This window comes from Trichoplax adhaerens, genomic scaffold (genome assembly GCF_000150275.1).
Source record: "Trichoplax adhaerens TRIADscaffold_1 genomic scaffold, whole genome shotgun sequence".
NCBI classification, from domain to species: domain Eukaryota; kingdom Metazoa; phylum Placozoa; class Uniplacotomia; order Trichoplacea; family Trichoplacidae; genus Trichoplax; species Trichoplax adhaerens.
In genome coordinates, this window is record NW_002060943.1 from 6,282,970 (window position 1) to 6,307,829 (window position 24,860).

The 24,860-nt window shown below is 35.2% G+C and overlaps 5 protein-coding genes across 5 annotated transcripts; 3 read left to right on the plus strand and 2 right to left on the minus strand.

The window, feature by feature from the left end:
• Positions 1 to 48: 48 nt before the first annotated feature.
• On the plus strand, positions 49 to 3,678 carry TRIADDRAFT_19292 (uncharacterized protein; the record flags this gene model as incomplete). The annotated part of the gene is made up of 3 exons (XM_002107919.1): positions 49 to 198; positions 2,561 to 2,839; positions 3,025 to 3,678. 3 exons carry the CDS (start codon positions 49 to 51, stop codon positions 3,676 to 3,678), a joined length of 1,083 nt encoding a protein of 360 aa, XP_002107955.1.
• Positions 3,679 to 5,251: 1,573 nt separating this feature from the next.
• Positions 5,252 to 6,699, minus strand: TRIADDRAFT_19969 (uncharacterized protein; the record flags this gene model as incomplete). Its single annotated transcript, XM_002108697.1, has 2 exons — positions 5,252 to 5,821; positions 6,670 to 6,699. 2 exons carry the CDS (start codon positions 6,697 to 6,699, stop codon positions 5,252 to 5,254), a joined length of 600 nt encoding a protein of 199 aa, XP_002108733.1.
• Positions 6,700 to 8,641: 1,942 nt separating this feature from the next.
• TRIADDRAFT_20060 (uncharacterized protein) lies at positions 8,642 to 9,604 on the plus strand (the record flags this gene model as incomplete). Its single annotated transcript, XM_002107920.1, has 1 exon — positions 8,642 to 9,604. The coding sequence occupies one exon, from the start codon at positions 8,642 to 8,644 to the stop codon at positions 9,602 to 9,604; it is 963 nt and encodes a 320-aa protein (XP_002107956.1).
• Positions 9,605 to 11,181: 1,577 nt separating this feature from the next.
• TRIADDRAFT_20121 (uncharacterized protein) lies at positions 11,182 to 16,214 on the minus strand (the record flags this gene model as incomplete). Its single annotated transcript, XM_002108698.1, has 16 exons — positions 11,182 to 11,253; positions 11,361 to 11,426; positions 11,547 to 11,705; positions 11,819 to 11,894; positions 11,975 to 12,018; positions 12,091 to 12,187; positions 12,282 to 12,456; positions 12,563 to 12,881; positions 13,034 to 13,093; positions 13,590 to 13,847; positions 13,939 to 14,067; positions 14,144 to 14,341; positions 14,589 to 14,668; positions 15,086 to 15,167; positions 15,415 to 15,465; positions 16,086 to 16,214. The coding sequence occupies 16 exons, from the start codon at positions 16,212 to 16,214 to the stop codon at positions 11,182 to 11,184; spliced, it is 1,995 nt and encodes a 664-aa protein (XP_002108734.1).
• Positions 16,215 to 22,816: 6,602 nt separating this feature from the next.
• TRIADDRAFT_19385 (uncharacterized protein) lies at positions 22,817 to 23,386 on the plus strand (the record flags this gene model as incomplete). Its single annotated transcript, XM_002107921.1, has 2 exons — positions 22,817 to 22,972; positions 23,123 to 23,386. Coding segments are annotated over 2 exons (420 nt in total), but the record flags the coding sequence as incomplete, so codon positions are not given.
• Positions 23,387 to 24,860: the final 1,474 nt, after the last annotated feature.

Genomic DNA, 24,860 nt, shown 5'->3' on the forward strand with positions numbered 1-24,860 from the left:
TTGCACAAAATCAATTAGGCTAAATTAATATTGAACCATTGCAAAGGCATGACTGAGCAACAATCGCTTGAAGCTATCCGCTACGATCACGATCATGGTCAGTTGAAAATATTAAATCAGCTGTTATTGCCATCAGAATATGTGTATGAAAATGTTGAAGGAATTGAAGATGGCTGGCAAGCAATTCGCCAGATGAAGGTAAGCTACATGAGTGATCGTGGATTTTTGTCTATGGATACGAAATGAAGGGAATGGATAATAGACAAATAGAGTAATTTTGCTATCAGTGATTTACTTGGCTGCAATAGCAGCATTTGTTTCATAACAACACCACCCATATTAATCGGGGTTTTCACTCATTTCTACGAACAAAGGTGATCATCAATTGATTTTATTGACAAGACTTATTGATACTGTCAACAAGATTGGCAAATCAGTCAGCTTGTAGAAAGGTTAATTTCTTGAATTAATCATACATCAATATTCTAATAAGCGAAAGAAGAAGTGTAGTGGTTATGATCATTGTCATTTTAACTGCTGTACTTGATGATGCCTATCATTGGAACTGATTTAATTTGTAACAGCTTTTATATTGGACACGTTCAATGATCGATTGTCCGATTTTACCTACTGTACTTAATAGGACAAAAAAGCCAAAACTGATAAAATACGACTACTCTTTCTGTACTGTATGCAATGCTGGTATACGATTTGTTGGACAAGCAAATCAACCATGAAATCAATGATCACATTGATTGCAGTCAGCTTTCTAACAGCCACTGTCGTATCACTTTCTAATCGTTAACAAGTTATAGCTTCAAGTGTCGTTATGGGATACAGTTTGATCTTTCAAGATAATATTGTAATTTAAATTAATCGTTAAATCAAAGCACCTCAATCCAGTTGAGTTACTGTTGACAAAATTAGATCATGTTTTGGATGAAATCAGTAAATTTCTAAATGACGGATTAATTTCATTATCTACTGCAAGCATACTCGTCTGTCGATTTAGATGATCATCTTAGTTTGATAGCTCATCGATAACATGAACACTTTTAGAAATAATGGATGAATATCCATGCAGACTCTGATAAAGATTTTTGCTGATTCTTACGAAAATGAGAATAATAGAGAAGATTTAATAAAAATCTTTTCTGTCATTGTACTGTTCATTAATTTTTACTTGGCTACTATTATCATCTAGCCTACTATGGTATACTTGTATGTCGTACTCATCTCTAGAATAGGCCTGTAATCTAAACAAAGAAATTATAGTATTTACAATATTAAGTTGGACGAAAATTGGAATTTTCTTTCTTCTGCCTGTAAATAAATTTTTCTCGTACTTTAGTGTACAGTAAATCAACTATCATTTAAATAATCGAATTATATCATACCGAACATGAAGTCAGTTTTTCCTGATTTCATGACGACCCATTGAAAATGATTAAATATGTATAATATCATTGTGAGAGATGGTAAACTCCTTTATGCCTTTTTGAATCAGTTCAAGATTATCATTGGCCGATTTAGTAAATAATTAAAAAGTAGTTTATTTAATGACGTGATTTTCATCTCCTTTACTGAACGCTGAGATTTAAGTTTTTGGCTTACCTTCAGGATATAAAATTATACAGGCATCAGAAAATACAAAGAGTAGATTACACGTTTGGGTAGTTTCAATACCTGGCATAATATCATTATTGCAACATACACATTTTTCTATATTATGTAGGAAGCTTGTACACGAGTAATTTCTAATTAGCAACTGCACTGAAAAACAGGTTATAAAGTTTTGTCAGCGGTCTTAATTGATTCTGCTCTACTTCATGTTCTAACGAATTCACTAGATTAGCATTCATTTTTTTTATCACTACGGTAGATATTGTGCCATAGCGCACTCCCTAGTACTGTAATGTACTTTCATAAAGTAAAGTGCAATGCTTTTAGAGTAAACGCTTTCGTGTTATAACTTCCTGTGTAACATACATTGATACACTTCTTAAATATATGTATCATCAGATCGCATTTTTAGGTATTGTTATGAAAAGTCTCATCTTCATTTCATCCAGTAAATTATTAAAATTGTGTAAATTCTTGATGCACTGAATTGCTTGCTAATCGAATTTGTTTCATGTATTATGCATAATAAATTAGATTATGAATTCAAATTATATGAAGTATCTTATTCGGTAATAGGTAGTCCGAATTCTAGACGTTCTGCTAGTCTGTCGATTTAGATAGTACGTACTGTATACATTCGGGTATTAATCTTATGATAGGAAGAGTGGTAAATTCAATCTACATTAGACCTGATTCTACATTACTTTTTGGAATAGCTCACTGTCATACCATAAAAAATTTATAGCTGATATTTTAACTAAAACATTCTCTAAAGTCTGGATGCCATTTTCTTTGCATAGGCTCCATTTATGCCAATTCTTAATCAAAAAGTCTTTGATCACTTTTACTAGATTTAAAGATAGATTTACACCATCTGCGTACATGTATGAGATCAGCAACGTTATGATGTGAATTATCTATCTGATACTCTTTCAAGGTACGAGGTGCACCTGCCATTGCTATTGTTGGAATGTTAAGCCTGGCAGTAGAGTTGAGATCGAAATCATTTACTGAAATGAATGAATTTGATAAATTTATACGAGATAGCTTAGAGCATCTGAAGACTGCGCGCCCTACTGCGGTAAATATTTTTCTGGCTTGCGATCTTATCACCAAATTAATTGACAATTTGATCATCTTGGGCGATGAAGCTGTTGGTGTAGCTAAAATAGAAGTTATAAGGCACATCGAGGAGATGCTTCATAAAGATGTTGAGGTATATGACTATCCTTTGGCTTTTGCAAGATTCTTATATATATAAAGTTGTTCTTGTAGCAATTAATTGCCTACGGTGCATCCTAAGCTCTTGCTAGTCGATATTCCTTAGCAATTTATAGATTGCCTATTTTGAACAAATACACTCTAATGAATCGATCATTTATGCCATGTCTACATATTTAGAGTAATAAGAGAATTGGTAGCTATGGAGCTGAAGCAATCCTGGCGAAAGTACCTAGCAAGGAAAAGATAAACGTATTAACTCATTGTAACACAGGTTCTCTCGCAACTGCTGGCTACGGCACTGCTTTAGGCGTAATACGATCTCTATATGGTCGGGATTCAATTGACAGAGTATTTTGCACTGAAACTAGACCTTATAATCAAGGCTCTAGATTGACAGCCTTTGAATTGGTACATGACGGTATACCAGCAACACTTATAACAGATTCCATGGCATCACTAGTTATGAAGAAGAAGGATATCTCAGCCGTCGTTGTTGGAGCCGATCGGGTACTTGGAAATGGTGATACTGCTAATAAAATTGGAACTTATCAGCTTGCTATCACAGCGAAGTATCATAAAATTCCTTTTTATATTGCTGCTCCAACGACAACAATTGTTTTAGATGACTCCAAAGATATTGTCATCGAAGAGCGTTCTCATAAAGAAGTAACAGAAATTCAAGGTATACCAATCGCTCCATCTGGTATAAATGTGTATAATCCAGCATTTGACGTAACTCCAGCCGAACTAATTACTGGAATTATTACGGAAGTAGGAGTATTTTCACCCAGTGAGATGAAATCCAAATTACAAACTATCTTAAATTCATGATTTTATTGGAATGACTAGATCAACATAATAATATTATTATGACATGACCTGTAATTTGTATTTTCAGTTATAATAATCCTGTAAAAGGTATTGTACATTTACTGGTGTGGTATAATAGGGATAACATGCTTTTTAAAGGTGTTTCTTAGTTCTTGTGAAAATTTTAACTTGCTTTTGATTGCTGTTAAAGTAAGCTCAAAGGAAGATGTGTTTTATTGATGCGAAGGAATTCATGAATTTTTCTCTTTAAAAGATTATTTCTTAATTTCACAGTAGCACGCTCTAACTCAATTATTGCAAATAAAGGTTGCGTGTTATTTCTCCTTTATATTACTCATCGGCAATATCGCACTGCACTACAATATCGTATTATATATTCATTGTTGATCGGATAGTAAAGATCAAGAATTACTAAGAGCTGTTGTTCTTGTAGTACATTGCTGCAATGGCCAGAATTCGCTGTAGATTAAGAATTCACACAAAATAAATTTATCCAATTACTGGGGATGTGAATAAGGAGTTTGTTCCTACAAGTATGTTATCACTATTCAAGTTTGTCGCTTTGTAAACCTGATCTGTTAATAATTAATGGATAGTCCATTATTGATTTTATTATGCGATCAAAGTACTATATAATGTAAAAGCACATATCATAAGAGAATTAATCCCATGGTTACGGTATTACCATGCTCCCCAAGTATCTGCATGAAGCATCAAGATCGAAATTACTTTATATCATTTAATAGAAGTTTACGTGTAGCATAAAGCTCATGGTACGGTATAAATCATACGAATGTTGTAGTTGTGTTGTCGAAATTATACATTAATAGCAGGGTAAACCCAATAAGACATTCGTCGTCTGATACCATTAGCTATATGGTATATCAAGCATTTTCAAATTTCAAACAGTACTTAATATCTTACTGAAGTAAGGAACATAGATTGCTTAAATAGATAAAATCACTTTATTGATAGTTAAGAAGAAAGTAGCTTCTATGACTGATGGTGATCATTATTGAAATTAGACTGTATTTAAAATGATCAATTTTAGGAGAGCATGTTAACTGATAAGTACGTATAACACGACCGTTCGAAAATAGTGACTTTATCAATGCAGTAGCATAAAATTAAATTAGTGATAGTAAAGCTACAACATTTTTGTAAGCTAACTGAAAATAATAAAAGCTAAGTGGGTTTAAGTATACGCACATTTACAAAGAGCTAAGATACTGGATTAATGTTATACAGCGAAATAGCAAGGATATAAAACTGAGAGGTATTTTATTTGAAAGTTGACTCGCTAGTACAATTACAAGTACATCAAAATGTTTTATTGCGTTATAATGTCACTAATATGAAGTGATTTCATTAAACCGATTTGTGTTCCAAGTTGTTTATTGTTGAGTATGTAAAATAAGTATGTACAAATTTTTAGCAGTTTTTGACGATGCTACGACAAGTTGAAAATAGTTATAAAAATTGCTAGTAGCTGTTCACTTTGATAATAGATCAGGTTCGGCGGCTGTTGTTGTATCTTGACTTGGGCTCTATCATTATCAATTTTTCTTTTATGTTAAGATTTCCAAAAATTTGGATTAGCGGCCATTCGTTTTTGAAAATTTTCAAACCACCTTTGTACTACTTCCACAGGAACATATGCATGGTTAGAGCCAGGCATCATTTGTGCTTGTGTAACAGCAAAAGAGGTAGCGTAATTACAAAAGTTTTCCAACATTTTATTGGTGAACTGAGCAAAAGAATCCAAATTGGAAGGCATAGCACCACTGACAGGGGTTTGTTGCATTAACTCATCCAACCGCTCTATTGACAATCCAATTTGAGCAATGTTGTTATTGATAAATTGATTAGGTACTGAAAATGTATTAGTCTGGTTAGAAAGAGAATTATCTTTGGCTTTAGCAATTCGGAATATTGCACTAGGTTTCTGATTTGAGATGTAGCCAAGTAATTGCCATACGGGCTCAGAATTAGGTGATGGCCAACAAAAGAATATGGAAGCGCCAAAGCCATCAGGCAATGGAATCGTCCCCAATAAAAATATGACTACATGATTCACATTATCTGCATTGGGTATATCGAAAACGAAATGTGTCTGGCTAACTTGACGGGGTTCACTCTGAATCTGGACGCAGAAAAGAAGCAATAATTTTAAGAGTGCAATAATACGCTTTCCCAGTCTACTGTATCTTTATAATGTACAGTACTACATTAGCTAGATATGTTGCAAAAGTTTGATACATATTAGGCTAGTAAAGTGAGCACTTATTGTAGCGCTCAATTGGTCAAAATAGGATCGTAGAGTACAGTATAGCAATCAATGGATCAAGCTGAGGGCATATGATATTTCATGATAAATATCCTTTTATTCGATTTCATATCATGGCGTATTACTTGCCCCGTCGACCTTTCAATGTTTCAACTTGGAAGGATTAATGACAGTATAATATGGCATGATAGGGAATTGTCTAAGCATGACTTTTCAACTTTGTGTATTATACAATTCTAATTATTGGTAAACTAGTTGACACTGGTCTAAACGAAATCACCAGCTGCTGCAGTCTGATGATGTGAATTGATTGTGTTCTTCTTAATCAGTCAGTACCAGGCAATTCTAAGTACATCCTTGCAAAGCCTCTATGTGGCGTGCTGAGTAGAGGACTGAAAAATTATTCTATTGGACAGTCTTGCGTCCAGAACTGTACAATGATCAATACAGTTGAGTAAAGGAAGGAGTAGAGCCAAGATTTAGGATTAGAATATTTTCGATTGTATCACCCCAAACTGTACAAGATCCGTACTAAGAGGTCTGTATTATTAGCTTAACCTATTTTGTTCCATTTTTAGACATTATAGACAAATTGAGCCATAGTGGCCTGCAAGCACAGTATGCCATTAAAAAGAGTGTCGTTGTCTACTCATTGGCCTAGAATATTCCAGAATAATTTACTACCTACAATTTATTCAACATACCAATCTGCCAGTAACAACACAACCAAACATGGATATCAATTCTATAATGGGGGAGCCAATATATCTTGTAGAAGATGAAATTGATGACAACTTGAAATATTCTTGCAATACGTATCTTCGTTTGCAACTTGAACAGTCTAGTACCTAAAAGTAATCATCAAAACTAAAAGTTGCCAATACAGTAGATACAGTGGGCTTGGCCATCAAATCGATCGCTAATAGCAGTTGATCGACGAACTAGAGTACAGTATATTACAAGCCATCATTTGACTCATCCAAGTCAATTTTAGCTATTAAGAATCATCCATCTTTCATCGATAGCTGTATGATATATACCTTATAATCTCAATGGAATCCAGAAATTGGTTTCAAGATCATCCATTGACTAATGATCGCTGAATGCGCTGTCGATCTTCGTCTGTGATCGCTCGTCACTTCACTTTTGCTAGTTTCAGGTAGAGTCCGAAATTTTGAAACTGTCCAGCGTCCAGCGTCCAGTACTGTACAGTGAATGTACTGTACACTGAACGGTACTGTACACTGTACAGTACAGTACTGTATGAAGTAGTCAGATACTGTACTGTACAGTACAGTACTGCAGTAGTCCACTGTACTGTACATCACAGTTTACTGGTACTGTCCAGTGTCCAGTGTACAGTACTGTACTGTACTGTACAGTGAATGTACTGTAGTCAGATACTGTACAATGTACTGTACAGTACACTGTACTACACTATGGACCAGTTCTTGACTTTAGATAGTTTTCGTTGCAGTAAAAGAACGTTTTATATCAAGTGGTCCACTTTGAGGGTTCATGTTAAAAAGGGTACCGTGTTGTGAATTGCTATCAACAGTACACTAGAGTTCATACTAACAACCGTATTCAAGGCTCTTACTACTCTCAACCAGCATTTGTAGAATACTATAAATATTCAATCACAAGTATGATTCTGTAGCGTGACAATAACAAATTGTAGCGTAGTAACTTTCTGTATTATTGAATTAGCGCAAAGACGCAATAGCAATCTGAAGTGTACTATTACTGACTGACACTGTCCAGCTAGAATTTCACCGCCACCATACCGGTTGTATCATACAGTACAGTACAAGCGGTGTCGTCATCTCTGCCTTCACTGCACCACCTACGTTCCGTGGTGACCGTCAAAGTCGTATGACTCAACACAACTTCAACCCTTGTGAATCACAGCTGTAAATTGACTCGACACAACTTCAACCCTTGTGAATCACAACTGCAAGATGACTCTATACAACTTCAACCCTTCTGAATCACAACTGACTGCGAGTTGACTCGACACAACTTCAACCCTTGCGAATCACAACTGCAAGTTGACTCGACACAACTTCAACCCTTGTGAATCACAACTGACTGCAAGTTGACTCGACACAACTTCAACCCTTGTGAATCACAACTACAAGTCGACTCGACACAACTTCAACCCTTGTGAATCACAACTACAAGTCGACTCGACACAACTTCAACCCTTGTGAATCACAACTACAAGTTGACTCGACACAACTTCAACCCTTGTGAATCACAACTACAAGTTGACTCGACACAACTTCAACCCTTGTGAATCACAACTACAAGTTGACTCGACACAACTTCAACCCTTGTGAATCACAACTGCAAGTTGACTCGACACAACTTCAACCCTTGTGAATCACAACTGCAAGTTGACTCGACACAACTTCAACCCTTGTGAATCACAAGTGCAAGCTGACTCGACACAACTTCAACCCTTGTGAATCACAACTGACTGCAAGTCGACTCGACACAACTTCAACCTTATCAATCACAAGTGCAAGCTGACTCGACACAACTTCAACCCTTGTGAATCACAACTGACTGCAAGTTGACTCGACACAACTTCAACCCTTATGAATCACAACTGCAAGTTGCTCGTACCAACTACTTCAGTAATCAATCCAATCAAGGCGATTAAGGAGTAAAATGGCTGCCCAAAATCAATTATTAGATGCTGATCAGATTCCAGCCATCTTTCGTGATGACCACATTATCCGAGGATACAGGAAACCTGGCTTGACAGTCATACAATGCATCAAGAGCATGTTGCAGATGAATAACGAGACAGTGAATTTTTGGACTCATATGATCCCTTTTCTCTACTTTCTAATACGTTTCTATACTATCGATCAGCAATATCAGCTTGTAGAGGATCCTTTCTACTGGCCTTTACTATGCTATATCGTGGGTAGTAGCTATCCACTCTTTAGTTGTATTGCCCATGCCTTGAACTGTATGTCGGAAAGTGCACGACATATTTGTTTCTTTCTCGATTATGCCAGCATTAGCTTGTATTCATTTACATGTGCTATTGCTTATTTCTATTATCTTCGTCCAGTCACCTTTTTCACCATGGATTGGTATATTACTCTTTCCAGTATGATGGCTATTTGTTGTTGTTTAACATCGTGTATTTCTCGATTATATGCCCATACTTCACGACCTTACATATACCGAACACTGGCTTTCGCATTGCAATGGGTATACGTCAACTCAATGCTGGCTTATAGGATTTTTTCATGTCATCATCATCAATGTCGTTTAACATCCGATTACTATCATACCATGCAATTTGTAATGGCTATATTGGTCGCTATCTTCATGACAAGTAAATTTCCAGAATGCGTTTGGCCTACTTCCTTTGATATATGTGGTCAGAGCCATCATTGGTTTCATATTTTTGTATGTGTTGGACATCGTTATCAATTGGATGGAATTTTAAACGATATCCAACAGCGACAACATGTTATTCGTCTTATTAAACCGACATTTTCATCTACTTTAGGAGTTTTATTTGTAGTAATAGCTTGCAACTCCATCATTGTGATCTATTTTAGTTATTTGATAATTCGGAGATCCAATCGTGCTAAGCAAGTAAAATCGACGTAAATGCCTAACTTCAATACACATTATCCAAAGAATATACCCAAGATAGACAGTACTGTTGTACCTATTCTATAGTGTATTGGCTATGCTATACGTGCTTTTAATCATTCTGAAATTATTTGTTACTATCATAAATTCATCAATACATTCTAAGTAAAGTCAATTTTAGACATACTGTATATCTTTCATAGCGTTGCAGTCGCTGCCAATGACTATCACTACATACTGTAGAGCGGTTATGCGGTAATTTCATGCTGTCGACGGTCCATCAAATAGTGTATTAACAGACGGTTATCGATACCCAATATTATATATATAATTATTGGAATTTTTTGTAATAACAGTAAAAATATGCCTTGTGCAATAATAGCATACTCTTAGAGTGAAAATACAACATGCGCAGCCGAGAATAAATGCAGGCATATTAAAAATTGGCCATACGTGTAGAATGTTATAGGAGTTCTACATATGATTATATGCTTATAATTTTGTTATCGAATTGACGACCTGCAAATTGCCTACATGAATGCTAACCTCAAGAGAATACAGCATAACGCGGTATTCAACTAGAATTCAAAACTTTACATTTTCAACTTCTCTACCTTGCATTGATCTAGATATAATATGCAAATTTAGTATAATCATCATAAGTAGCTCAGATAATTCTAAAGGTACAAACTATACGATGATAGTTTCCATAAACCTTCACTTTACTAGTAAAATGCGTACGGCAATTGTAAGTTGATTGATTAGTACTGTCATATCATGAGTATTATTACGCCTAGTGCCCACAATAATTACTGCAACAGCTATGGAAGGAAACTAATCATTTTATTTCTTACATCAGTCAATGAGAAAAACTTCGATTATGGATAGTGGCAGAGTTCAGTCACGAATACTCTTTGCATTTATGAACAGTAAATGTCGGTGTAACGCTATACAGCAACAACTTTTCTCCAAATAAGTTGATTGTAGCGAAAATCGTTTCATTCTAAAAATTAGCTTCAACAATTTGAACTTACATTATACTATAAAATTGTTGTAGAAAGATTAAATTCTATGTCTAATATTAATTCAAAAACTTTGAATATTGCGCTGATAAAATACTGTATAAAGACCAGAAAACAGGAAATATTATGTAATCATATCGATTAATATGGACCATAAATTCTAACAATGACTATTTTCCTATTCATCACCAAAAAGTAGGACATAAAACCAGACGCTTTGTAAGAATGATCTTTAGTTATTCTGAGATCGTCTTCACCAAATGGTTTAGCCTAAAAATAGGGCTTTAATCTATTATTACGAAAGGTATCTATACTAGAGTTGAATACTTTCAATGTAGACCGGTTAATTTTAGAAATTAAATGAATAAACCATCATTCACTTCATATTTCGTACTGTACATCAAGTCGACACTTTTACTCATAGCCAGGGCAATTGCTTTATTGCAGTTGCCCAGTGCCATTACATAAGGCAATTACTATTTTACAAGCTTGACGCAATAAAAAATTTCCATATCATCGTTACAGTAAATATCTTTCGGAAAAATGTAAATATGATGACGTGTTGACTTTTCAAATAAGGTTTTCCTCGCGGGATTTTAGATTATTGCTATATAGCCATCCATCCCCACGCTTTTGGAAATACTAAAGTCAACAAGTATTATAATTATTTCACTATCAAAATAATTTATTTGTACTGTTATCGAAATCGACTCAAAACGACCAAAGAGGCATATAGTAGTATTCGCTACCTTTGTTTCCCATTCTTTATTTTCCTCTTTTCGCTGCCGAGCCTCACTTCGCTGACGATCCTCGAGCTGTTTAAAAATTTACACGTTAAAAATAAAACGATTGCTAGTAAGAGAAGTTTACGCTTATAGACAATTGAAGTTAAAAAAAGTCGTTTGGTTAACATAAAATTGTATAGCATGACTAACAGTCCTCTTATATTTCGTTGCACTGTCTACATCTTTATTTTTTAGAGCCTTGGTAACATGTCTCCATAAACGTCGGGACTCAAATTCTCCTTGAGATCGCAGTGGCTGAACAATTTTACTAACTACAGGTAATGCTTTAGTATTTATCACTTTATTGACCTATAATATAAAATTGGGTGATTTGTTAGCATCGTCGAAATTTATTGCTTTATTCATACAGTTTTGAAGAGCTTAATCCCTAAATCTCTTAACAAATACAGTCTCAATCATACTTCAGCCGTATCAGTGATTTCCATGGTGCCATTCCATTCTCCATTGATCCGATACATAATCTGTCCTGAAGGATGCCTGTATCACAAATCAGTTCTATAATGTTATTTTATTCAATACCAATGTTAATTCACTGTCTATGGCTCAATCTTACTCACTTAATATCTCCTGATATTCGATTTATCTTTCCTCCATAGAACGGCTACATATGGAAATAAAGCGAAACTATGAGATTGCAATTTAAAAATTAATTACAGTAATAATGCCGCACTACCTTTGTATGAAACGTAAGTGCAGCTGAATAATTAGTTGCAGCACATTCCACTGTTACTTTGCCACCGAGTTCAACCCAAGGCACCGTTAAAATTGATCTACGAAGAACATACAGGTATAATTAGTTATAGTATTGACACATAGTTATCCAAAATGTATTACTTGACTGCTAATCAACTACAGCAACTTCACCTGCAATATGCGCTCGGTAATGTAAAAACGTAATCTTCTCCAAAATCTATGAGACTAAGTACAGCTTCACCTACATTCGCAACCCCTATTGATATCCCTTGAAACTTGGATTTAGTCCAAATGTGTGCATTGAGGCACATACGCTTACTCTCACATTCGGCATAAAATCCGGATACTTAATACAGGCGTAAAATACGGAAAATTAAACAGTAGCAGCTGTCATACTAGAAGATACTGATTCGAAATTTTCTGGTATGATATCAAATGATTTTTCTTCTTACCGGGAGGATGATGGGAAACTTGTTCAGCCACGAAGGACAAATCACCGGTTTGCGGTGGTCCTCCTAGATCGTTTTGTACGTTGTTTAAGTTCCAAGAGCAGTGAAAAGTTTCCCCAATTATAGGATTGTAAGGCTTTTTCGCTACTGATCCCTTTCTTCCTGAGTGAAATGACGTCAAGTACCATTCTATTACGTAAAGCATTCTTTCCTTCGGCGTTAATCCATCCACAATGCGAAGAAAAAGATCAGGATGGGCAAAGAAATCGGCATACATTTCCAGTAATGATCTCCTTTCTAGAATAAATGTTGGCAAAGTAACCTGAAAGTACCGAGAAATATCAAAATTTTTAAGTAAAAACAGTAAATGTAGTTACAATTAGGTATATCTACACACTTAGTCCAGTGATAACAATTACAGCATCTCATTAATAACTATAGGAGATAAATTAGGTATAAGTACTCTTGCTTAACCTTTGTCAAATCCATTCCAAGCTTAAGTTGTCCTAGTAAATGCATTATTACGCTTTTATGCTCTTCACCAGTATCACTACTTTCGTCCGCATCGTCACCATAAATATCATCTAAAATTTATTAAGAAAAATATGATAACATTGAATGAAATAATAATCATAATATATTTTATCAGTCTTTAAGCAAAACGATTACGTGTCTATTTAGTTGTCACTGACCTAGATCCAGTGTCTCATCGATATCTGTATTCGATATTAGTTGTGATCCCTGTTGTGACTGCAGGTCGATAACAGCTCCAAATTGAATGTTACTGCTTTTATCTAAATAAAATAGTACACAGATAGTGTAATGACTTTTTTATGCACTCCACGCACATCTACACTGACATTACTATAGTATTAATCAACATTTAGTAATTTACTCTACCTGAGGCAGCAATGACTCCTTGGTTTTCCTGTGACTCATTTGCCATTTCAAATAATACTTCATTATCTGATTCTTCGGATATTTGACTTGAATCTTTTCTTGTCCTCGGATTTTCTGCATTATTCAATACTGATTTAGTAGTATTTGATACATTTATATTATTAGCAGTATTTTGGTCGGCTGGAATGGTGTGTATTGAGGATTCTTTAGTTTCTGAAGACACCTTCATTTCATCAGAGAATAATTCCTTTTTAGCTTGTGGATTGACCGCAGACGTTTTGATCGAAATGTTTGCAGCCTTAGCATCCTTCTGATTGTCAGATGGATTACGTTGTGGAGTATACCATTTAATGGTATTACCGGCGGGCAGACCAGCCATATGTTGTTGCTAATTTTAGAGTAATATTAAGCAATCATAACTTAAATATTAGAGTTTGGCTATTCAGTGAAAGTAACTTAAATTAATTTACTTTACTTACTTCAGCAACTCGTTGTTGTAAAAGTTTGGCACAATCGCTAAGAACGTCAATCGTAGCTGCTGAAGTAGCATTTAAGAGCAACACGATATCATCAACAATGTTTAGTGCTCCTCCACTTAACGGGCATCTCTATATATTATAATAGATATACTTTATAGACAACATTTAAGTATAGTATACAATTACTGAGATTGTCGAAATTAACCTCAAGGCGTTCCCGAAAATTTAAACAGTGCACTTCAGCATTGCTTAAAAGTTTTTTCAATTTTGCGTCTAAAGCGGTGCTTCCGCCTGTCGATGAACGTCTCGTTGCAAAAGGTGGCCGCTCTTTCGATCTGAAACTTGGTGTGTAGCTCATAAGAGATGTAATACGACTGCCAATAGTTTGAGGTTGCGTCACATTCTGATTATCGGAATGACTATTTATTTGGCGTGTATTATTACTAGCTGCTGCTACATGTGGAGCTTGCACATTTGGAGGTTCGTTTGGAGATGGTGGTGGTGGTCTTGTAGGGACTTGTGGTACTACTGATTTTCGTGCAGGTGTGGGTGCATTCGTAGTAGAAAGATGAGGCTTGTAGAAAGGCAAAGAATTGGATTATCATTTCAGAGAAGGATACAATAGCACGAATTGTTAATTATAATAATACCAGAGCAATTTTCTTTGTATGATGCTCAGCACACTTCCTAAGACGTAAGATCCAAGCCTGACGGCTTTTAGCATCAGCAGCTGCAATAGTAATTATTATTTAAGAAAATATTTAATATTGGCTTGCTAAGAGTAGTCTGTTTCTGTCTTATTATTACATCAGCAGATGTAATAATAACTCTTATTTGAGATAACGGATAGTATTCAGTTTTTAAGGATAGTCTGCTTTCGCCTTACTTTGGACGTAAAGTGTGCTAAACATTAGCAATACATGAACGCATAACTGCTTATGTCTATCGTAATGAGCTAAAATGAAAGACATTGCAATTATATATCCTAATATAATAGATAAGCTTTTACAGCTTAACGCTCTCTTTTATCTTTAATTTATAGTTATCATTAGGCTACCTACTACTTGATGCAGTGAACCAGGTAATAGATGTAAGCATGAAAATCCAGTAGCTAAGTACAGAGTGTTACTGTAGACAGCAAGCTCACCTTTAATTTTGTAAACTTCTGCCGTTGAAGCGTGAATACCAAATGATTGAGAATCTTCATCACTAGGAGAAATTAAAGCGCCCTAAAAGCATTATATCATATCATAGACAGAAAGTTGGAAGAATTTAGCGTGAATACCATAAAATTGCATCCACATTAATGATGGTTCTATCTATTCTACAGCATATTAAAATGCCAGCACAGAAGGAGTATTCTTATATGTTATAAAACAAAAATGCACCACTGTTCAGCTTATTAAGTACTACTATACCCTAAAACCGGTCCAAAAGATCTCACACTAGTGTAATAATATAAACTGAGATACTTACCGATAAAGGTAAGGATCCACGGGGATTGTTTTGCTTTCTTTTATCTTCTGTCTAAGAATCATAAAGAAGAATAAATGATGAAATCACTAGCCTTAATTCCAGTACATTTTGACGGTATTTGAATTCTCCTAGACTGTCTTGCAGTCGTTTGAGTTATTTCTCGAAAATAGTACACACTTTAGGTATACGGTAATTTAGGATAACTCGGTAAATAATATTAATTAAGGGTACTTGGTAGGATGGAGTCTATTGCAAGACAGTAAACTGCCAATCCTAACAGTGTGAACTAGATGGGAATCGAACATTTTGTGCTCTCTACCCTAAAGTAATAGTAGCCATAATTCAGTAGGTGCTGTAGGAAATAATGCAAATATTAAGTGCATACTCGTATACAGTTTTCGTTGAAACCGGCCTAAGGAGGCTATTACTAAGTGATGCTGTTAAAATTATTGGGGATGGATCACTACTAATTTAAATTTATCGCCTATCGTGAAAAGGTAATACTGTAAAATTGATTTTTTCAGTGTCAGTAGAGAATACTAATGTCTGTTGTGCGTATGTACCAGTTTCTACAGCAATTCTATATTTCCGTAATGGATTAGATACCCGACTCACATCATGCAATAAGAATACGGGTGTATAATATGCTATCAATATCCATAAACACTTACCAGGAAATAGGTTAGGGTACCCTTTTGGAAATCCAAAACGAACCATCTATTTTGCCACCCTTTTACCACGTTGGTGTATTTTAACAAGGATCCTTCGTAAACTTTACTAAATTGCCATAGACATAACATTGAATGAGGGAATATGATGCAGTTATACAATGCAATATATACGAATATCGGCTTTGATCATGATAGTATCTTAATATTCAATATGGAACTACGAATATTGAAGATAAGTAGAAGAGATTACACGATAGTACTGATCTAAGCGTAGATTATATTTTAAAGTTATGCGGTATGTGCAAAGAACTACTATTTAGACAGTTTTATGTGAACGCTACAATAACCTAAGTAATTGGCATAAGATATAGTAGTGCATGATAAAGAGACATTTTTATACAGAATATGCGGTAACATACCTCATGACTGTTTGCTCTTCAAAGGTCTAAGATTGGATGCGATGCGGTGTTGCCATGTTGATAGATTCATGGAAAAAAAATTGATTTTAGCCTTGTTACTGCTGATACTTAATAAATTAAAACAAAGTTGTTCAAAGCACAGTAGTCATTTGCGATTAATGGACTGAACTGTCTTCGTGTCAATGCAATAGAGAATAGCAACAATTTAACATTGATACTGTACAGTAGTTTAATAATTTAGGACCTATATAGAAATTTTAAGGCGTTTCTATTTAAAAAATGGTGCCCACTACAACGTAGAAGATGCTTCAAGGTCCAGTAATCCATATCATTTTCCGCTCTAAGAAAAGAGATCCAGTATAACGTACACTAGTACATTAAGTGAGTGCGTGCCAGAGTCCTGCAACTAGGTTCTGGAAGTTTATGATTCAGTCTTAATTTAAATTACATACTATCGCTATAGCAATCGTTTGATCGATTTTAAAAGCTTCTTTAGTTCGAACAAATTATAATTATTATTGCAAGGCATGAATGACGGAAGGGACCCAGATTTCTATAGCGCAATTTATCGATGTCGTGATGATAATATAATATCGGGAAGGCCTGATCGATCGCTAACAACACCATTAGGGCGTTCATTGAGGATTTTATATTGGACTAGTCGTATTGATACAGTGATGTAATGATTACTAATGTACATGGAATTAAGTTATCAGCGGTAGCCACTGCTACATCGGTTACCAAAAGCAAAAACTGACAACAGTAAAATGTCGATTAAAACTGGCCAATGTGCGAGTAGTAATCGTCACTTCATGATCGATTTATCTAATGATCTCTATCGCATTTCATACTTTACTATGTATAAGATACATGCCATCAATAAGACCTTTCTATTAACTTACTTGAACAGGAACGATAATTTATAAGGTTGTAAAACCAATTCTAATCGCATTTAATGGCGAATAAAATGGATAGTTGTAACAATCATGATAGGGAAAGAGAAGAGCCGTCATCGAAATTGCTATTGGAAGCAATGTAGACTACCGTCCTTACTACAAGATTGGACTAGTGAATACTGCAATCCTATCATGTAAGTTATACCGTATGCAACTCTCGGTCTAGTATAGTACAGTACCTTGTCAACAGTGGCATGGCAAGTAGCTGAATAACAGCCGACTCTTCTATTTCTGAAGCTGAATCAATTTCAAAATGGCTCTTTCAAATCTTATTATCCTAATTTGGTGGCCTATATGGGGCCCATACGAGAGTCCATTGATTGAAAGAGCTATTCTAATTGGATTGAGACATTACAATTAGCATCATGATGCATTTCTGCCCTTGTGATGATGTGCATTGACACAACAGTGGAGAGTTATAAGATAATTCAATCTTGAAATCTTCATTAATTTATAAAGTATCAACACAACACCAATAGCCAAGTTGCTAGTGATAAATTACGTCATGGAGGATAATTGTCATTTAGAATTGATTTGATTTTATTGACTAGTATCTACAATTCTTTCTCCGTGTAACAGCAGGCGTCAAGGTGGATTCTGTTTTATTTTTGATCAACTTTAACTGTCGTTTGATGTACAACATGCAGTATGAGTACTTTAAAAGCAATTGTATCCACCGTTCCTTTTTGGTGTAAGGGGAGACGTCAAGATGGATTCTGTTTTATTTTTCATCAACTTCAGCTGTCGTTTGATGTACAACATACAGAGTACTTTAAAAGCAAAGTGGCCCATAGAGCTGAAGGATACGTTTGGTAGTTATTATTGTCATGATCGTCGCGTAGAATGAGTCTAATTGTATCCTTCTACACCAATCATGAAGAGTGATTTCTACTGATGAATTTATAAATTAATTAATTAATGAAGTAGGATAATACGCGACAAAGACTATCGGTACATGTTTTAAAGCGATTAGGTCGATTCTTTATTTAGGACGAATGTGTTGTAGTAAAATCGTATCCAGACTTAGGGTAGCCAATCGTCACGGCAGTATTCTACACTCGTCCGATATTGCCCTTACTATCGACTACTAGTTCGTGCTCTTAGCGAGTGCCCCCCAAAAACTGTAAAGGCACCCTACAGAGGCATTCTTTGAGATAGTTGCGTTAATAAACTTAAATTAAAGGAATGAACTCAACCCTGAAGTGAAGGAAAAGTGTTTCTTCTTGACTTTATCCCCAAACTCAATTATCTAAATATTTGATGAAACTTTGATCACTGATAATGAATTCGTGGAAATGTCGATCGCATTGTAAATACAATCGAGTACAAGGCAAATCCGTCCAATAAACATTGTTGACTAAGCTTGATCCTTCCTCTTTAGCTTGAAATAGAATTTTATCAAGGCCATCGCGTGAACTAGACAATTTAAAAGGCTAACTCGACGGGATTTTGCAATCTGTCGTAGTTCATCTATCCCTTTCATTGGTGATGCAGAATTGGCAAAAATAGCTCTAGCTACACCCCCCTCGTTGATCAAGTCTTACCAAAAATAGTCCCCCCTCCCTCCCCCAAAGTATCCAACGGCATGTTAGCCTATTTCTAATCATTGAAGACTATATCAAGAGCTATTCAAGCAATATTTGGTGATGTTGCAAAAGGCAAGAGAGTAACTTGTATGGCATATAAATAGCAAATTGAAAATAAGATCATCGTGTTACTGTATCTAGGGATAGAATTGTTGCCCACTCTACCTTTGCTCGTTGCATCACGGCCAATATTGCACTCTGTTCTTCTTTGCTGAGTTTATCATTATTCTGAATCAACGATGGCTGCAACACTTCAGGTTCTATTTCAGGTTCCATTTCAGATTCCATTATCCTTGAAAAATTGGGTCCTACTAAACTAGATGACAAGAAGAGAAAATTGAAATCGAGATCAGCTGCAACAAATGGACGAGCTGTTGTTGATCAACGGCGATCGCTTTCAGCTGGTTTTCAAACTCCACGGCGCAACTCGCTGCTGCGTAATACAGTCATGTAGGGAAAGAAATCGCCCTTCGATTCTCGCTTAATTTGGACTATTTATCCACTTCCGATTGGATCGAGCTATCGACGGTCCCATACTGGCGTCTAGTGCTGCAATAGACGTACTGAAATGGCGATGTACACTATAGGCATTGGTAGAGTTGGAGGCTAGCTAAGGCATATCGCTATGGCTAAGGAGATGGTAGCAAATTAATTAATTCAATCAGCGATCGAAAGTGGATAATCTACGGTCGAGAACTGCCATTGCTTGGACCAATTATCCCACTACTATCCTGTTCAGCGGGTATTCTAGCTGTCGAGCAGGCATGATACCACTCACTTAGAGCAGGGACTAGTTTTCCTTTTAAAATTCCCTTTCCTACGAGTCAATATATTGGCATAGATAAGTTACAAGATGATGATCCAATGCCATCAGCTTGATGATGCTACGATAGTACAGCAAGCATCGCAACGACAAGCTTGCACTAATGCAAAATTTCCCGATTCCAATATACGCGTAGTTCTCTTTTAGTCAACTCAGTCAGTCATCAATCCATTTTAAAGTGGATATACTGTAGTATAATGTCTACTTTATTTTCTATTTTGAAGCAATGAGTTCTAAAGCATCGCAACGACAAGCTTGCACTAATGCAAAATTTCTCGATTCCAATACACGCATAGTTCTCTTTTAGTCAACTCAATCAGTCATCAATCCATTTTTAAAGTGGATATACTGTAGTATAATGTCTACTTTATTTTCTATTTTGAAGCAATGAGTTCTACTCCGCGAGTAAGATTTGTAACTAACTTTAATATTAAAAATGCTGGGTATTTATACTGTAGATATTTCAGCTTGCACCTTTTGCCTTTTTGTGTTGTGGCATTTAACACATACATCCAATGACTAACTATGATAGCTATCGTTTACTTTACAACAGATGCATGCATATACGGTATATAGAATAAATTATTAGTCCGTCTTTTACAATATATAATCATGTACGGTATTACAAGACTACAAATACAAATCATCATATCCTAAGTACTTATATAGATGATATGCTAATCATATACTTCACGCTCTATCCAATACCGAGTGTAACATACATCGTAATATCCAACACTATTTACAACACTTTAAGGGACAGATCATCAAGGCCAATTACAATTAGAATTAACCCCCTTTCAAATTATTTATGCTTCGTATTGATGATACGGAATGACTTACTCGTGTGGAGTTATTTGTATATCACGCTTTAGAGCATTCAATTCGTACAGTTAGTCAAACTTTATACACGCCCTTTTGATGGCCCATTCTTAACGTTATTTGCCAATACAATCATTATTTCGATGAAATTGCTGAATATTTTGCATGCCCTAATAACAATACTCTCAATCATTACCTCATGGAGAAAGCAATAATAATTAATATGATATAGTATAGCAAATAGGATTGATGAAAGAATAATAATAAACCTACAATGATGTGTATTATTAATGATGACAGCAAACGCTGGTACCTGCTAGCAGGTCCCTTCATTATGATGACTATGCCATTGCCATCATTACATGAATCAACGCTGATCAACAAGCATAGAATCTTCCATCGCATCAATTAAACAAAATAGCCTTGAATACGTAATAGATTGAGAATAAACTAGTGGGTCAAATACTTTAGTTAACATGGTTTTGACTGACGGCATCCATTGCTGAACAACAGCAAGTTACTCAAATTAAATCAACTAAACTTTATTTGCTATCGAATATCAAAATACTTTCATGGCTAGACCAAACATAACCTACCGACCAGAAATTCACGACAGTAGTACTAAACTGGTTGAATTGCTAGCTAAAATATTCCTATACGCCTTGAAAATTGCGATATTATCTTCTGTATAGACTCGCTGGTCGTAGAGACATTGTCTTACAAGTAGGCAGGCAGCCATAGTCAATGGTTTAGGGGTCGCATAGCAACCGAATAAATTATATTAATTCGTTGCAAAGGAAGACAACGTTACTTTAGAGAATAATTAATTAGCCCAGCAGCCATTTCCCATTTTAAAAATTAGCTTAGTAATAAGAAGGATTATCAAATAATATTTAATGTCATTTTAAGACTACCTTAATACTTTAATTCACTTGTCGTCCGATAACATCGAATCTTCTTAAATTGAATTTTATTTTATTCATTGGTGGCCGCACTCCATACATTTATAAAGATCGTTGAATAAATTCAAGGTTAATAACAGACTTACTGAATTATCCTGTTTTGTATTACTACCTACTATAAATTCTAGTGTTATCAATCGACGATTCAAATAGAATTTATATTCTTATCAACTTCAAGACAGGCTTTTGCTGAATGGTAAAATAAGATTAAATAAAATTATTAATTGATTGCCCAATAAGCTTGGAATGTACATACAGTAGTGATGGATGCCACTACCCAAAATATTGACATACAATCTACTAATAAAAAGTTAATGACTGATCGTGATGGTGGACAATCGCCAGATGTGAAAAGAGTCCATTCCAATCTTTCGGGAAGATCAAGTATAGCGGAAGATGCAGAGCCTATTAAGGGACAGGATGAAATTTTATATCCAGAGAATTATGGTAATGATGCTGATCATGCCGAAAATTCTCAAATTGGATCTCTAATGTTTACTGCCGAAGAATTGTATGCTGTAGAGGACGATGATCTTGCTGAGATGGATATCCAAGATCCATTGCTCCATAAGCAATTACGTATTGATGCTATTTTATTAAATGATGAAGAAAATGGAGGTAGTCTCGATAGCGCTAGCGAACCAGCTAGTTCAGAAACGAAGCCAGACAATGTACAGGATGATGATAATGAAGATTTAGAATTTTTGAATACAATATTACAACTTGAAGATACGGAATTAAAGATGAAATTACATGCATTAAATAGAGGTATGCCATCATACTCTAGAAGAAATTCATCACAAGTTGATGGTGCTAATTTCCGAAGTGGTAGCAATCTCAGTGGAAGCAGATTTCCTAGTCGTCGCTCATCTGTCATTTCATCAATCACCGGATTTTCAAGTGAAATGTCGACGGTCGTTACAGATACCAGACAAGGTAATGAAGCCATTAACATGTTGTATGTTTCCAGTGCATAATTATATCGTATTATAATTTTAATCAAAATTGTTAGCATAATAAAATTATACTAAAACTGTAAAATTGATCCTATACGAGTACATAGTCGAAAAATAATAATCATGCGCTTGAACTGATATTTTTTAGTTCTAACTGTTAATTCGACTTCGCTTGTACCTGTCCACGATCTGGAAAATGCTGTGGAATTATTATTAGCTTCCGAAAGGGGCGATAGCGGTGAAGTAGTGGCCTTATTATTTAAAGATCACATTAATCCTAACGTATGCGGTAATAATAATAGAACACCATTGCACTGTGCAGCTGGATATGGCCACAAAGAAACAGTCGAGTCTTTATTGCAAGTATGTTTATGATCAGCAGACATGTCGATTAAGATACTGATATAAGCAAAAGGGATATTAACCGGCATACCAGTCTATAAGTGTTACTTACTAATAGCCATGTTAGTTTTATGCCATTAAACTAAAATGAGTTACTTTTGAAATGGGCAGGCAAAAGCATTGGTAGACAGCAAAACCTCTAGTGGTAGAGCTGCTTTACACGAAGCATGCATCGGCGGTCATACACAAGTTGTTGAAGAACTCTTAAGACATGGTGCTTGTATGGATATTCAAGATGATCAAATGCATACTCCCATGCAGTTGGCAGCTTATAATGGAGAAGCAGACTGTGTAAAAGTATTGTTGGAGAAGGGTGCAAACGGTAAGCTAAAAAGCCAATACCTTCTGACTACGATACTATTTAAGGATGGCTAATTCTGATTTAGTACGAAAATAGAGAATTCAATTAGGATTACTTTTGCTAATTGTAACTTCAACGGATAGTACTAAATTTAATACTATTATAACACGTTACCCTACTCCATCTGTAGCTTATATAACAGACAATTTTGGTAGGACTGCAGCTCATTTAGCAGCGACTAAGAATCATCCTGACGTGATGGAAGTGTTGATTACTAGTGGAATTAACATCGATAAACGTGATACTGCTGGAAGACATCCTGCTCACTTAACTTGCATGCATGGCTCCTATCATGTATTGCAATTGTTGTATAAGTACGACGTGAATTTATATTGCATTGATCGAATTGGTGCCCAACCAGCACATTATGCAGCAACGATAAGTAAATTAAATTGCTTAAAGTATTTGGTTGAAATAGCTGGTTGTGATCTCGATATACTCGACAATAATAAGAAAACATTAGCTCATATGGTAAGTGAGAGTTACAAGATTATAACATTCGCATGTCGGCAGAAATAATTCAGTAAATGGGAATTAAAAATGGTTTACAATATCTTGCTGCTTTTAAGCAGTAATAGATTTCCGGATAAGCATAGGCTTCTACTTTGTACTGTATACCTGTATGACTGTTATTAGCTCAAAGATACTGAAGTTTGATAATGAAGATTTCATAGTCTTTTTCTAACATCGTTTTAGGAATCGTTTAGGATAATGAAAGCTTTTGCTTTCCATTATTACTTTTAATAATGGAAAAATTCTTTACGGTTTATTGCTAGCTCTGATAGATTTAAAATAAGGGATAACCTATACTTCCTATTCTATTCAAGATAGTCTTAACAATATATTGCTAGATTTAATAGATTCAAGACTGGGATAATTGTTGTGTATTTTCTGGAATAACATTAAAGACTATTCAAGATGAAACATAGTTTTTGCTATTTTATAGCTACCTTATATGTAGATTGTAAAAGATTGAAGGAAAAGATCATTTTTCCTTAATGTGATGACTAGCTTAAGAGAGTCAAAAACTTAAGATTAAAAAGAAAAGTCATTGCTTAATATTACTGACTTTAAGACAGCAAAGGATTGTAGATGATTTTATAGGACTAATATTTAGGCGTTAAAAGATTTAAAGTGTGACATCAATAACGATTTAAATGATGATATAGGCTGCTCAAAATGGATCAGTCGAATGTCTTCATTGGCTACTTGAGAAAGGTGCCGATCCTAATGTTACCGATCGTAAGTCTTGTAGATGATAAAAGAGTTATTAATCAGGCAGGAATATTTTGATAGTAAAGAAAAATTTTCTTATGGCCTGTCTATTAGGCTTAGGGCAAACTCCAACTCATTTCGCAGCTTTAGGTGGCCATGCTGAGTGTTTTAACTGTCTATTAAATCATCATGGTGATCATACTGACGTTCGTAACCAAATCGGAGACAATGCAATAGATACTGCTCGTCGTGGTGGGCATCCACAAGTAATTA